This window comes from Megalobrama amblycephala, linkage group LG18, assembly GCF_018812025.1.
Source record: "Megalobrama amblycephala isolate DHTTF-2021 linkage group LG18, ASM1881202v1, whole genome shotgun sequence".
NCBI classification, from domain to species: domain Eukaryota; kingdom Metazoa; phylum Chordata; class Actinopteri; order Cypriniformes; family Xenocyprididae; genus Megalobrama; species Megalobrama amblycephala.
The window spans coordinates 29657349-29673634 of NC_063061.1; the positions used below are offsets into that span (position 1 = coordinate 29657349).

Below are 16286 nucleotides of genomic sequence, written 5' to 3' on the forward strand. Positions count from 1 at the left end.
ATCCAGCACTTGGTCAGAGTATATCAGTTCAGATCTGCTGGTTTGTTGATTCAAGCTGAGAAATGTCAGTCAGCGCAGCAGTGGCATGGTTTGATTTTGTTTTGAAAGCACTATTTTTTTAATAAGACAGATGTCCTTTACAAAAACGAATTTCCAGGCTTACGCAGTAATTTATCTTATTCCATCATGGATGTTTGTTGTGTAAATCAGATCGGAGTGAAGCTAACAGACTGTCAGCATGTCACATAGATCAGTAGCAGCTGGCAGGTTCATTCTGCTGGTAAAATGAGGTTTGAAGACATTGCTGAGTTACTGTGTAATCAACAAACATGCCCCCACCTCTTCCACTGTCACTGGTTGTAATTGGCTGAATTGAGTTTTTTTTTTCTTTTTCTTTTTTTCTCTCTTTTGTGGATCCGATGCAGGTGACATTTTTCAGAATGTCAGGTTCAAGATCATGGGGGCAGTTTCAGGTCACAGAAAGAGACTGTTGATTTTATTTTATAAACACATTTTCCTGTTAATGCTTTCAAAGAAAGGTATTTTTTTTTCATTTTATTACCTCTTACCATTGACAAAATTCCTTAGATAACATCAAAATAAAAGAATAAGTTAATAAATGCCTATATTAGGAGGGGAATTTCGATGTTGCAACGTTATGTGGTAAAATTAAATAAACCAATTGTTTAATGTTCTGCACTTTGACAAACAATATTTCAGCACATTATTAGATTTTACTTGCATTTATTTCTGGAAAACAGGAACATTCAATTAATAAACATAATCAGCAGACGTAATGGTTTTACTTCCTGTCTTGGCTCAGTTCAGCCCATTTTGCACATAACATCTCTTGTTCTGCAGTGATTTACAGACAAAGAGGAAAAGACTATGCTAAGAATAGACACAGAATCAGTCTATCAAGCAGCAGGATGACAGAACACATTTAGACTCCATATTGCTGCCTTACACAATTCCTGAGAGTACAGCGATGAATCTTGATGATGCCAAACACAGACAAATGACTTCCCCAAGCGTCTTCCATTGTTTAACAATCTTTTGACCTTCATTGTTTTATATGTGCCATATACTGTATCATATATATAATAATGGTTTAAAAGTAAATATATAAAAGTAATCATTTATAAAATCTGTGTCAAATATGGATTTCATGGACAATAAATACAGTAAGATTAATATTTTTTTAAATAATAACAAATAAATGATAACCAAAAAGCAGAAATAAATGCTGAATGTGACACCTATTGTAACATTTTATTAAAATAAGTGATAACTGTGACATTAAATTGAAAGACTAAATTAAATTGAATCATATCCACAATTCAATACCGCCCTCTTCTGTAAATCTGAAGTGTCTTCCGCTTGTTCACACTGACCTGAATTTTACATATTAATAGGACTTCAATTCCCAAGATGCAATAGGGTTTCAGGAAAAGGCGGGGCTTCTGCTTTCAGCTGCATTGTGGGAGCGGGAAAACGCCGCAAATACTCACGTTGTTCAGTAGTGGAGATTTCAACGAAGCCGTCTACTCAAGGTACTGTAATGCTTAATAGGGAAAATCTACTACTTGTAATCTGTTACTTGGTCTTTCACTAAAATATACAGTCGTGTTTGATCTGTTTTAATTTTTAGCGGAGAAACGTCCATCTTAGACAGTCATTGTTTGCTTGGTTTATTCATGCGACTCGTTCGAGACCACTCTAGATGTTTATTGTGAATTTGTTAGTTTAGTTATTTAAGTCAGTTTAAGCTAACTTTAGTAAATACCAGAACTGAACGTTTTCCATGACGCTCGTTTTACACCGTAGATTGTGTCCTCCAATATGCACAGAACGATTCCAGAACGAATGATTCTTACGAGTCGGTTCTTTTTAGTGAATCACAACTATAAAGTGTGACCAGTGTCGTCGGATTGCTGAACGAATCGTTCTAATGAGTCGGCTCTTGTTCTAATGAGTCGGAACTGTGACACATTCTCACTGTACAGCTGTTCACTAGTTATTATCTTCGCCACGTCTGACTCGAAAATAACCTAAATTTATTTGCTGTTAATTAACTTGTTTTTCTCTCCCAGGTTAAAACATGTCTATTGGTGTTCCCATCAAAGTCCTGCATGAAGCAGAGGGTCACATCGTGACCTGCGAGACAAACACAGGTGAAGTGTACAGAGGCAAACTGATTGAAGCAGAGGATAACATGAACTGCCAGGTACTTCTGAAAATGAGTTGATCCCACAAAAATCACAATTCATTCTTGAAAAGTTGTCTCCATTACCCAAACCATTTCCATTAACTTGAATTTGCAATGATTCGTGACTAATGCAAATACTTATGTTGTGTGAACCAGATGTCCAACATTACAGTGACCTATCGCGACGGCAGAGTGTCCCAGCTAGAGCAGGTGTACATTCGCGGCAGCAAAATACGCTTTCTCATTCTGCCTGACATGTTGAAAAACGCCCCTATGTTGAAGAGCATGAAAAACAAAAACCAAGGGGCAGGAGCTGGAAGAGGCAAAGCTGCTATTCTCAAAGCACAAGGTTAGTCAACGAACATCCTTTATTCGGTATTGTTGACTTCATACAGTAGCTGCATATGTATTATTCAGTGGTTGCAATATCAAGTGCTTTTTAGGTGCATAAATTATTTGTATGGTCCAAAATGTTTTTGCTGGGAATATAGTACATTTTACTTTTAGTACCATTCATTTTAATATAAATGCTACAATTAAAATATTACAATTCTTAAAAAACGATTGGAAAGATAATGGCACTATTTGTCATTTAATACATTATCAAGTGGCTGAACAAGTTAACGTTTTTCATGGGAAAAGCACAAGATGAAACCACTGTTTATTTTTCCCTTGCAGTCGCAGCAAGGGGCCGAGGTCGAGGAGGACCAGGAGGAAGGGGAAATATTTTCCAGAAAAGGCGATAATGTGAATCCTGTTTCAGTCACAATGTCATTTTGTACAGTTTTATTTTTCTTTTGAGAAATTGTGCTTTTTTTGGATTGTTAAAATTGGTGATCTTGTTGTTTTGTTGATTTTTGCAGTAGTTTTATTTCACTTTTCTCATGTAATAAAGCTGTTTAATTACACAAAAAGTGTTTTATTGATTAAGGTGAAGGACTGATTTAGCATCGTTATTCCATTTATTAGCAGTCAAATATTGAAACACCTCAGCACGCACTTAAAGTTTGCACCAAATTATTGCTTTAAAGGAAAAGAACCTGTTTCATCAGTGTCCTGATTATGTAATGTGTTTTTAATGTTTTTGATGCCATGGACCCCAAATATGATCATCCTCATGCGAGGGACCCCAATACTTACATTTAAAAGATAGAATTTTTTTTTTTTTTTCATGTTTAAAGACCCAATTTATACTATAAAAAAATACTATTAATTTGGGAAATATTAAGTTTCTATTTTTATACTCAGTAAAGTTCTGTACTGTTAAATGTATTTTTGTTTATATTAAGTTATCCAAATCAATTTATTACTTTTTATTTATTTAAAATTCATTTTAAATCAGACCCCTTGCTCTAGAACACACTGGAAGTTTAATTTAAACCTGTTTGATAATTTGTCCACCTTCAACAAATGTATTTAGGTCCAATATTGTGTTTACAAGAATAAATACCCATAGACGTGTGTCCAAATACAATTTGCACTGAAATTCAATGTCACTGGCTATGAAAGTTCAGCCAGGTGCATCATTGTATTGACTTGTAAGATCAATAAAATGGCATTTTGGGGCTTTACATAAAATTGTAAGATTAAAAAGTTTAATTTGTGACGTAAAAAAACAAAGGATTAGTCCACTTTTAAATACACTTTTCCTGATAAATTTATTCACCCCTATGTCATCTAAGATGTTCATGTCTTTCTCTCTTCAGTCGAAAAGAAATTAAGGTTTTTGAGGAAAACATTCCAGGATTATTCTCCTTACAGTGGATTTCAATGGCTACCAACAGGTTGAAGGTCAAAATTACAGTTTCAGTGCAGCTTCAAGGGCTTTAAGCGATACCAGATGAGGAATAAGGGTCTTATCTAGTGAATCGATCGGTCATTTTCGAAAAAAATACAACCGTTAATGCTTTATAAACAAAATATCACCTTGAACGTACTTTCCGCTTCCGCATTCTTCATAACGCTTACGCTGAATGTCCTACGCCTTCCCTATTCAAGTTACGGAAAAAAACGAAACTGGCGCCGCGTTCGTTCCGTAAGCTGCACTGAAACTGTAATTTTGACCTTCAATCTGTTGGTAGCCATTGAAATCCACTGTAAGGAGAACAATCCTGGAATGTTTTCCTCAAAAACCTTCATTTCTTTTCGACTGACGAAAGAAAGACATGAATATCTTGGATGACATGGGGGTGAGTAAATTTATCAGGAAAAGTGTATTTAAAAGTGGACTAATCCTTTAAGTAAGAGTGCAGGTATTCCAGTGAAGCACAGCAATGAAGTTCAATCAATCAAGGACTAATAACACCCTGCGTGTCAGTTCAGCATTAGACGCAGTTCCTCTTGTGGCCGTTAGATGTCGCCACTCCTCTCACATTCACTCGCAGCAGAAGCACCTCCGTCCCCCGCTGCTGCACATCATACCATATCATAAACCGCTACCATTACTGCCAGCGAGCTAACAACATACCCTTCAAAAACAGGATCTTATAAACGGCCGAGGTAAGGACATAACACTGAACTAACGATTTGTGTTATACCTCTATATAGCGACATGCGTGAACATACTTGATCACAATCATTTTATTAATCCTCGGCTGGATTTTCCAAACATCTGTTTCGTAAGAGATGCGTTAGCCAGCTTTAGCAAAATAACAACCTGCCTTAAAATTATTCTCCAAACGGCATCGGCTCCTCGAGCCAGTGTCAGTGTTTACATGACGCCTTTAAAGATATTATGCACGAAATTGCGTTGCATGTCAACTGTAAAGCAGGAGTGATAAAAGCCTGTACACATCTAAATATTCACATAAGATGAGAAGTTTGGTTATTCTACGAAAAAGGCGCATTTTCCAGTTTGATAAGGTGATTTAAAGTTACATTTTCTGAGATTATTTACGTTCAATGAGACAATTAATGTTTTAAGTGTTAATGAATTGTACTGTGGCATCTCAAATTAAATTAATACATTTTAATGTAACGTTATGATAGGACAGGACTGATTGTAACAGGGTTGACAGCTTTTTTTTTTAGCTCAAGTTGATATTACAAGGTCGTGAAACTAGGAAGAAACTAGATATGTATTTAAACATATATACATATTTTAATTCTCAAGTATTTACATGTTCAGGTAAACAGGATTGACGTTTAAGAATTAACTGACAAAGTTGGCAAAAAAAGAAAAAAAAGATTTTTAGTTTTATATATTTTTATTTATATTTATTTAAATATATATTTTAAATTTGATTTTATTCTAATATATAGCAAGAAGTTAAACAGACAGGAGTGGGTACAGCCCAAAAATGACTCATCTTCATGAAGAAAGAAAAAAGCAAAAAATAAACTTGCTGTATGTTTGTTGCTGTGTTTAAAGTTGGCATGGCATCATCTATTGATTGTTAAAGTCATTTTTTCCACAGACAAAAATGGCACCTGTTTTGTACAATGACCCAGTTACCAAAGAATATAGCATCCTTAATTCATTTTCATCCTGTCTGTTTGACAGCTGACAAGTGAAACCCGTAAAATCACTGGCTGTGTATCAGCATCTTGTGAGCTGCCTGCCTAGACAGTATTTTTGGGCATCAAAGGCACATTTGAAAGGTTCGCATGTCCAAAAATTCTCTTAGTTTGATAGCTCGCTAGGTTTTGACAGCTATTGTGTGATGCTTTAATCCGTATAATATAATGAAAGGAGAAGCATGCATGCAAGTACATTAGATGTCAGTTGTGCTGTATTATTAACAAATTATATTTTGTATCCACTGACTTGTGTTTTCATGTTGCTTGGGTGTTTGGGTCTAAAATAGTTTGCCTTGTTTGGAGAGGGTGACATAAGAAGGTCCCTGGAGGGCTTTTCCCTGTGGAATGAGCCATTTGGGTATGTTTGGATGTGCTGGATAAAGTTGTTTATTTGTCATGCTTCAAGTGCAAAAAGTATGATTGAGGTTGCCGTAATTAGTTTTCATTTCTTCTTTCATTTCTTCATTTCTAGTTTATGGAACCTGATCAGATGCAACCATATCCACAGACATGGCCTTTTTTGTTTTTAAACTGCTTCCAAATTCAATATAATCTATTACAAAAAAAAAAAATGGTTCAAACTAGTTCCTCAGTTTGTAAAAACAAACAGAAATTGTGTTTTCAGTAATGTGCTTGCTATGTGCTTGAGTCTATGGGGCAAGGAATTGCACTAGGAAAAACATTTAAAAAAGAAAAACATATAACAATACAATTTTATAGTTCAAATAAAATATAATTTTGTACAGAAGTTTCAATATAAGAGAATAAAAGCTGTACATTTCTGCTTTTTAAACCCTGCCAAATATTTTAAACTGAGTCATCTGTGGTGATGTCCTCCTGGGAAGTTCGTATTTACGTGGTGGGAAGTGGTGTTTATGACGTCAGGTGCGTTCAAGACATTTTTGTCGGAGTAAGATGGCGGTGTACTTTCTCTTAAAGGTGCTGTATGCGATTTTTCAAATTCGTTGTTGAACACTGTTGATATTTGAAATCAACCCAAACAAACCCACCCCTCTCTTCATTGCTCCGCCTCCAAAACTCACACTCCAATCCTAACCACCCTGCTCCGAGTCTGTCTCGAACCTCAGGCTGATCATTGCTGACAAACGAGGCGAATGCACTACCAATGACGCTAAACACTGCATTCTCCGCATTCACCGCATTCACCACATTTTCTGTAGTTTAACAGCAAAACTACAGTACAATACACAAGAGTAAATACAAACAAGTGTTTGTTGATAGTCACCAACAGCACAGCAGCTCCAGACAATCAAAACCCAGTGTTACTCACATGGGAAGCGGGATCAAAGCAACCTCCACATCTGTTTTCAGGCCTTCCTGCTTAGCTCTCTCAAGTGCTGGAAAGCTTTTCTAATATAACCGTGGGTCCTAAAGCGCTTGCCCAATCATAAACCTTCATTCCAGTGATATTCTTTTGAGCTCTTTTGTGTTGTTTTTTTTTCTCTTATTTTTAAAACTCGCTCTTGCTCTTTCTCTCTCCTCGACCGTTATACACCCCCTAATGCTGATTGGTTACACGTTTGTTGTTGGTATTGGCCCGACTAACTTCTAAACAGTGTAGTTGAAAAAATGCATATCCCACCTTTAATTAACTACACAAAAATACAGCTAGGTTTTTAACTCTATACTTCTAGAAAATGAAGAACAAAGAATGTGCATCAGATGTGTTTTGCTTTTTTATGTTTTTAATTAATTTATGAAGCAACTTTATCGTTATCTATTATATTGTTATATTACAATGCTATCATATTTTATGCAGGCAATTAGCTTACCTCGTTGTAAATAGAAAAGCCTGACAATATCACTGCTAATACCTTTAGGCAAAGTATTGTGGGACTCCACCATGTTTCTATGGGGTCAAAATTGTTGCATTATTCCAAATAAAGATTCCAAGTAAAGAGTTTCACAAAAATTTATAAAATACACAAATAAATAAAATGAGATTTGCAAAAAAAAAAAATATTTACAAATCAGTTTTATGTCACAAACACAACTCTGCATGGCATTCATTTGTGAATTGCTTCTTGTGCACTTGTACAGTGCATTTGTGTGGATTTTGAAACACTTCTAGCGTCAACGTGGAGACAAATCAACAAATAAGTAAACTCCACCATCCGTTTACTCAAGGAGCCACACTGCGCTGACCAATCATGACACGTTCTTGCTACAACCAGCCCTGAAATAACTTTGCTCATTCATTTACAGTATTATATTTTATGAGCCTTTGAAAATGCCAGAGAATTTGGAATAATGCAACAATTCTAACCCCATATGTTTCTGGGCTTAAAGAAAACCCTGAGCTTCCCACTCATATTAACGGGTTCAACTCATAAATACTATCTTTCCGACATGACTTGAACTCACCATTTATTCGTTTTGAACCCATAACTTGTGTTTAAATTGTTAGGTATAACATGGTAGTTTAACGTTAAATCAAACTTTGAAAAAATCAGTGAAATGTACGGTAAAAAAATAATAAGAAACAGATTTATTACAAAGAAAAACCATCAAACGTGAAGTGTCACACAGGGAATTCAGTTTTCAGTGAACATTTTAAGATGGCTTGTTCATTTTCACTTCCATAAACTCTTTCCAAAAAAGATTTATTACAGTTTTTTCAACTATAGTAAAGGTAACTAACTGTTAACCTGGTTTTTATGGTAACAGTTTTACTGTATTTTACTAGAAAAATGACCAAAAAAAAAAAAATTACACTTGGATTATTCCTGATAATTCTTTTGTCATCCTTGCTCTTGACCACAGATTAGTACCCCCCCCCCGTTAAAGCGAACGTTTCAAAGAATGCTAGGCTGCAGATTGTCCCATACGGTCAATCCTCTGACCCTGTGGACGCCCCATGTATCTCCCCATAATAAAAACAACCAGGGAGTGGAAAGTGTGTGTTAAACTCAGAGTCATCTAAGGCTGCATCTGTTTGTTTCTAGGGTAAGATTGGTTTCTTCCAGGAGGTCATCTTGGGTAAGGGCTTGATTGAAAACGATGGATCTTTTTATGCGTTTGATGTTGTACTTTGTAGAAGCCCTTTAATGTAGACACCGTTTGTTATGTGGTCAGTGGGAGTCCAGTCCCCGGGGATTGTTTGCTTGTGAGTCTGAGTCCATAACAAATGAGGTTTGGATGTGTTTGGAAGGTTGAGCACATGGAGGAGAGGCACTTGGTTTGCAATCCATCAAAGATCGAAGTAGGTCACAGAGAATGTGAAAACTGCTCTCAGATTAAAATAGCTCAGCCTACCATTGCAGTCAGGCCACATCTTGCCCGCATCTACCGTGTGTTTCCTGTTCTTGAAAAGAGGACGTGATACTCTGCATTTTTTGTAAAAGCTTGCAAGGTACTCGTAATTCTGCCGCATGCATTTTAAAGTCGCTTGACGCTCGGACTGGGTAATGGCACATCAATCCCTCTGACTTTCTGCACACTTTCATCATCCTACCATCGGCACCTCATCTGACAAATGGGTCGGACATGCCTGGCCGCTCTGTGCTCAGCTGGGCTGTCTCTTTGTCATCAAGGTTGAGAAATGTGAGGATGGGAAGTCGCAAACGGTGCCCACACCAGGGACGGGCCAGTGATTAAAATCTGATCTGACGTTAAAAGGGTCTCATTGTAGGTTATCACGAAATTGGCCTCTTCTGCTCTGATGTCTTCAAATAGCTGATTCATTTTGTTGCGCGCTACTTTGTTAGCCAAAATGTACTAATAATAGTTTACAAGAAAGTTAACCATTAGTGCTTTGGTGGTGCTATGGTATAATGGCATCAGATGTCAATACTATGATACTTTGATATGACACTGAATGATTATCATCAGAGATAATCAATTCTATTGATTTTTTTTTTTTTTTTTGTTTTTACCAGTAGTTACACTTTTCAGCACAATCAGTTTCTTTAATATTTAATAAAGTTTTTGAGTCTCTTATACTAACCAGGGCTGCATTTATTTGATTAAACGTACAGTAAAAACAGTAATATTGTGAAATATTATTATTATTAAATATTAATATTGAAGTTTAAAAATTTTTAAAACAGTTTTTTTTTTATATTTTGGTGCTGAAGTAACATTTCTTACTTAATAATATTATATATATAATTACGCTCAAAATATATTTGCATAATATTTATAGAATATTTAAAAAATAATTTATGACTTAAAATGTAAATGTTAAATAAAAGAATATATATATATATATATATATATATATGTATATATATATATATATATATATATGTGTGTATATATATAATATGTGCATATACATGTGTGTGTATATATATATATTATTACACACACACACACACACATACATATATATTTACAAATGTTTATGTTAAATGTGGTTAATTGAGATATATCTATATATATTAATCATATTTTAATCATATATTAATCATATTTTTGTGGAAACTTATTTTAATTAATTTAATGAATCTTTGCTAAATAAAAGTATTAATTTCTTCCAACAACAACAAAAAATCTTACTGACCCCAAATAGTTGAATGGTAGTGTAAAATGTTTAAAGTAAATGTAAAATATACATTTATAATTTAAATTTTAAATTTTATATTAAATAGAAACTGCATAAATATAATGGTAGTAATATATATCTTATTAAAATGTTTATAGTTTAATGAGGATAAAGGTACTTTTGTCTGCTTAACTGATGATTCATGATGTATGTTTTAAAATGTTTAGCCTATAACACAGAATGCTGCAAATATTATGTTGCGTGACGTTATAATCACTTGGCTCTTGCCTCTTGTCATATTGATGTCATGAAGAATCCATCATTCATTCTCCTGCTGGCAGAATTTCTCTGTAGGTGATGGATGGAGAGAGGCAGTTTAATAAACAATATAAACTACGTTTGGTGCTTGCTTAATATTGAGGTTGACATGTTGTGTTCTGAGTGGTTCTAGAATGCTCCTATGTGGTTGCTAGATGGTCGCTAGGGTGTTCTAGATGATTAGAAAGTGGTTTAAATTAAGAGTCTGGCCCCAAGTTTCTATGATATTCTGGTCTCTGGATATGGCTTCACAAACAGTACTTTCAACTACACACACACAGTATCGTTATTTCTGTCTTACAATAATTCAAATGACCACAGAAGTAATTACTGGGATAAAAGTTTATAGTTCAGATATAAACACAGATGTCTACAGTTGCGATCAAAATAGAGCAAAGCATCTTTTGAAAGCAACATGGCGCTTCAAATAACGATGGTATCAATTACATTGTTGTTACACCACTAGCCCCTAGGTGGCGACAAGTGCTAAAATATTTGCCATTGAATCATTCATTCAAGTGATTCGTTCAAAAACACTGATTCATTCAGTAATGAGACAAATTAAGTATTTATGAGTGAGGCATTGAATCATTCATTCAAGTGATTCGTTCAAAAACGCTGATTAATCCAGTAATGAAACAAGTGCCCTCGATTTAACAGTTTTTTCTAAGGCATGTTTATGAAAGCTATTGAACTAAGGCCTAATCCTGGCTTAGTCTAAGCCCTGTCTGTGAAACTGGGCCTTGAAGTCTTTGTGAGCGAGTCATTGAATCATTCATTCAAACCAATTTTTAATTATTTTTTAAAAATATTCATTCTAATTAATTAAACATTTTAATTTCAATTAATTTTTTTTTGTCAGAACCTCTAGTAATTCACGTTATTTTATTTAGCTGTCTGTTCAGAATCGTGATCTCTATTTGAAACAACAACAACAACAACAACAACAACAAAACATGTTTCTCAATTTATCCATAATTGTGCAGCAGCTATACTGTTTGGAGAAGTTGTTTCCAGTATGACTGGCATTTTTAGCTCGAAAAGCTTGAATGTCGAATCCTCATCAGTGTGTTCTGATTTAGAGTGAAAATGAGTGTCAGGGACGTAATAACTTGAGAAATGGATGCGGGAGGGGTCAAAGATGAACGCTGAGAAAAATATGCTTTTTTTTCCCGCACCGGGTTGTCGAAAGTGGGAGAGAGAACACCATCTTCCAGCTGTGTGGGTGTTTTGACAGGAGAATGCATGGAGGCCAGGGCCCCAAGATGATATTACAGCAAAAACACAAGTAGAGATTCGATCACAGATGAAGAAATGACAGGGAACGAAACAGAGACGGAGAAGAAAAACTAAGCTGCATTGAATCTCTGTAAATGTGAGAGATAGAAATGAGGACGCACAGAGGGGGTGGGCCAGCCCACACAAGTTCTCCTTTCTGAACCCCTCAGAGTAATGAATGTCTTTTTATTGTACCTGCTTATATTTCTCTCATTCTGTGAGACCCACACCTCTCCCACACATACACGCAGAGAGAGTCTCCAATGTTCAGAAAATCTGCTTTCCAAAGAAACTACAGTTCTAGTTTGCATGTAAATCAAGGCCATAAGAAACGGAGGCTTAGAGCAGAATGGAGATATGTAATCTTTTTCGAGCAGGCTTTACTTGAGTAATGTTTGAAGTGACTGAATACAGCTTATTAGATGTATTCTGTCATTTAATCTGTATAGGTAAACCATTTTTCAATGTAATATAATTTTATAACAATGAGTTGACTTAAGGACAAGCCTCATACAAAAATACAAGGTTTTTGGGTCGATTCCCATATATATATATATATATATATATATATATATACACAGTACAGTCCAAAAGTTTGGAACCACTAAGATTTTTAATGTTTTTAAAAGAAGTTTCGTCTGCTCACCAAGGCTACATTTATTTAATTAAAAATACAGTAAAAACAGTAATATTGTGAAATATTATTACAATTTAAAATAAAATTTTCTATTTGAATATATTTCACAAAGTAATTTATTCCTGTGATGCAAAGCTGAATTTTCAGCATCATTACTCCAGTCTTCAGTGTCACATGATCCTTCAGAAATCAGTCTAATATGCTGATCTGCTGCTCAAGAAACATTTAATGTGTACAATTGTACAAAATATTTGTGTACAATATTTTTTTTTTCAGGATTATTTGATGAATAGAAAGTTCAAAAGAACAGTGTTTATCTGAAATCTAATCTTTTGTAACATTATAAATGTCTTTACTGCCACTTTTGATTGATTTAATGCATCCTTGCTGAATAAAAGTATTCATTTCTTTAATTTCTTTCCAAAAAAATAAAAATAAAAATTCTTACTGACCCCAAACTTTTGAACGGTAGTGTATAATGCTACAGAAGCTTTGTATTTCAGATAAATGCTGTTCTTTGAACTTTCTATTCATCAAGGAATCCTGAAAAAAAACAAAGTACACAACTGTTTTCAACATTGAAAATAATCATAAATGTTTATTGAGCAGCAAATCAGCATATTAGAATGATTTCTGAAGGATCATGTGACACTGAAGACTGGAGTAACGATGCTGAAAATTCAGCTTTGCAGGAATAAATTACTTTGTCAAATATATTTAAATAGTACACAGTTATTTTAAATTGTAATTATATTTCACAATATTACTGTTTTTTACTGTATTTTTAATTAAATAAATGTAGTCTTGGTGAGCAGACGAAACTTCTTTTAAAAACATTAAAAATCTTAGTGGTTCCAAACTTTTGGACTGTACTGTATATATAATATATATTAATTTCAGTAAATTATTTATTATATGTAAATAATAAATATTTATATAGAAATTGCTCTTTGTGATCTCCAAATGGAAGTTGCAATTTTAGAAAAAAAAATCACGATATTCATAACTACATTAATACTGTATATATGTCACAATAATAAATATAAAGTCATGGAGGTAAAAAAATGCAGTTAAAAATTTTACAACAGCAAACCTTAAAATTTTACCATTTTTTTTTTAACAAAAATGTATTTGTATATTATTTACATAATATTTACAATTTTATAAATTAAGACCAATTAATTAAAATTTAAATGTTAAATATAAGTATTAAATATTTATATAATAAATATTAAAAATATATGATTGCTCTTTGTGATCTCTATATTAGGGGTGTGCAATATCAAGAAAAAAACATGATGAAAAAATATAATGAAATGTCTTTTTGACTTGACTTTTCCTTCACTCGGAATGTAAATTGATCATACCGCCCATTCCCAAATACTACTCAAAGTCAAAGAAATTCATTGGCCAAAAAGCTGTGTCCTACATTTACTCAAATCTGTTTTTCTTGCAAGGTGTTGATGGAGGGGCTACTGAGAGGTGTTTGGGAAGGACACTATGTTTCCCTGTGTCTCCTCCTGGCCCTCTTCTGATCCCCCTGCCGCTCTCGGCCATGCTCCGCCCATTCCCTCGGTACAGCCGCCCAATCACCCACTGCCTGACCTGCTGCGGAGCTGCGTTGTCCTCCCTTCCCCATCCACGCGCCTGAGCCCTTGCACCAACGAGATGGAGTCCATGATTGTGGTGACGGAATATGAGCCCAGTGGTGGCTCAGGGCAGGAGGGCGGAGAGGAGGAGGAGGTGGAGGACATGGACAGCTCGGAAACACCAGAGCCGGCGTCGTCAGGTCAGGTACCGCCCTTCCGCATGGCCTCCTGTGATCTTTTATCCCACACAATGGCCCGCCCAGAAGCGCTCTTCCCAGAACCGCAGGAACACAGAGGTAGACTCAGCCTCTCCGACAGGAAGCTGTCACTACAGGAACGCTCACAGACACTTTCGTCGCCCTGTGGTTCACCGGGGCTGAACGGACGCTATATTTACCCATCCCTGCCCTACTCGCCAATCACCTCCCCTCACTCGTCTCCACGCCTCCCTCGAAGACCAACCGTGGAGTCTCATCGTGTGTCCATCACAGACCTGCAGGTAGGTGGCCGAAGTTAAACCCCAAGTGTTTTTGGAATTGTTTGGAAGTCCCTTACAAAAAACCCAGCTGTCTGAACAACACAATCATGCCTAATAATTATGCACTACTGGTCAAAGGTTTGGAGTAATTAAAATAAATTTTTTGAAAGAAGTTATGTTCACCAAAACTACATTTATTTGATCAAAAATACAGAAAAACAGTAATATTGTGAAGTATTATTACAAATTTTAATATATTATAAAATGCATCATTACTCCAGTCTTCAGTGTCACATGATCCTTCAGAAATCATTCTAATATGATTATTTGCTGCTCAAGAAACATTTATTATTATTATTATTATCAATGTTGAAAACTATTGTTTTTGCTACTTAACATGTTTGTGGAAAACATGATATATTTTTTTAGGATTCTTTGATTAATTGAAAGTTCATAAGAGCATTTGTAACATTATAAATGATTTTACTGTCACTTTATAAAGCAACACAACTGTTTTCAACATTGATAATTATAAGAAATGTTTCTTGCACAGCAAATATTAGAATGATGTCTGAAGGATCATGTGACACTGGAGAATGTGTCACCACAATCCAGCTTTGCCATCACAGAAAAAAAATACATTTTAAAATATATTCACATAGAAAACAGTTCTTTTAAATTAAAATTTTCAATATTTCACAGTGCTGTTTTTACTGCTTAATCAAATAACTGCAGCTGTGCTGAGCATAAGAGACTATTTTCCTAAACATTAAAAAATCTTAATAATTCCGAACTTTTGACCAATAGTGCAAGATTATATAATTGTACCACCAAAAAAGAGACAATACAATGCTGTGGCCTGAGATTTGAGTTGCTTGTGTGAGAACTGATGTTGTCTTTGAGAAGAACATTTCCTTTTCTTCATTCTCTGCACTGGCTTCAAGTCTGCAAAGTCAAGGTTGAGAAGGTGTGTAAGGTAAGGTTACTGACAGGAGCAATTACCTTTCTCTTAATGGTGCTTGTCAACAGAAAGTTCCCCAGTAGATGCTTCTGCTTTTCCATTAGGACATGAAATCAGCAAGAAATGTGTGTAGCTTTAGCTCTTGTGCCTTTCTCGACTCAAGTACTCCCTGTAGTACTTCTGGTGCTAATGCTTTCGATTCTTTGAACCTGGAATGTTGCAAGCATCATTCCTGATGAGAGAATCAAGTTTGCGTTTGCTGTGATCTTTGGCCACACTGGCTGAAGTAGCTGTCCTTCAGTAACTAAAACTCTCTAAAGAAGACCTCAATGTCATTTATCGATGTCATTTGTTTCTTTATTTCAAAAGGACTGTGTGCAGCTCAACCAGTACAAGCTGAAAGATGAGATTGGAAAGGTATGTTTATTTTTCATTTATTATTTATGCATAGATCATTTCCTCCTGAGAGTCTGAGACGAATGAACGCTCTGCTGAAATAGTAATTGAGCGGTTGTTCTTATTTCAGAACAAACAAATATCTCACATATTTGGTATAGTAAATAAAAAATGCAAATAATTTCTGACACTGGAGTAATGGCTGCTAAAAAATTCAGTGTTGCCATTACAGAAATAAAAAAATCTTTAAAATATATAAGTAGGAAACAGTTATTTAAAATTGTGATAATATTTCACAATTTTACTGTTCTTATAGTACAAATAAATGCAGCCATGGTGAGCATAAGCAAAGTCCCTTTAAGACAAGTCATTTCACTCGGTGGCCATCTTTGAA

The 16286-nt window shown here is 35.0% G+C and overlaps 2 protein-coding genes across 4 annotated transcripts in view; both read left to right on the forward strand.

The window, feature by feature from the left end:
• Positions 1–1415: 1415 nt before the first annotated feature.
• snrpd3l (small nuclear ribonucleoprotein D3 polypeptide, like) lies at positions 1416–3117 on the forward strand. Its single transcript, XM_048165991.1, has 4 exons — positions 1416–1553; positions 2094–2227; positions 2366–2558; positions 2888–3117. The coding sequence occupies exons 2-4, from the start codon at positions 2102–2104 to the stop codon at positions 2953–2955; spliced, it is 387 nt and encodes a 128-aa protein (XP_048021948.1). The 5' UTR covers positions 1416–1553; positions 2094–2101; the 3' UTR covers positions 2956–3117.
• Positions 3118–4552: 1435 nt separating this feature from the next.
• Positions 4553–16286, forward strand: part of LOC125252264 (calcium/calmodulin-dependent protein kinase kinase 2) — a 29194-nt gene continuing 17460 nt past the window's right edge. For all 3 annotated transcript variants that reach the window (XM_048165445.1, XM_048165446.1, XM_048165447.1), the window contains exons 1-3: positions 4553–4708; positions 13926–14556; positions 15866–15913. In XM_048165445.1, the coding sequence (XP_048021402.1) occupies positions 13969–14556; positions 15866–15913 (636 nt within the window). In that variant the 5' untranslated portion in view covers positions 4553–4708; positions 13926–13968. The remainder of the gene's footprint in view (positions 4709–13925; positions 14557–15865; positions 15914–16286) is intronic.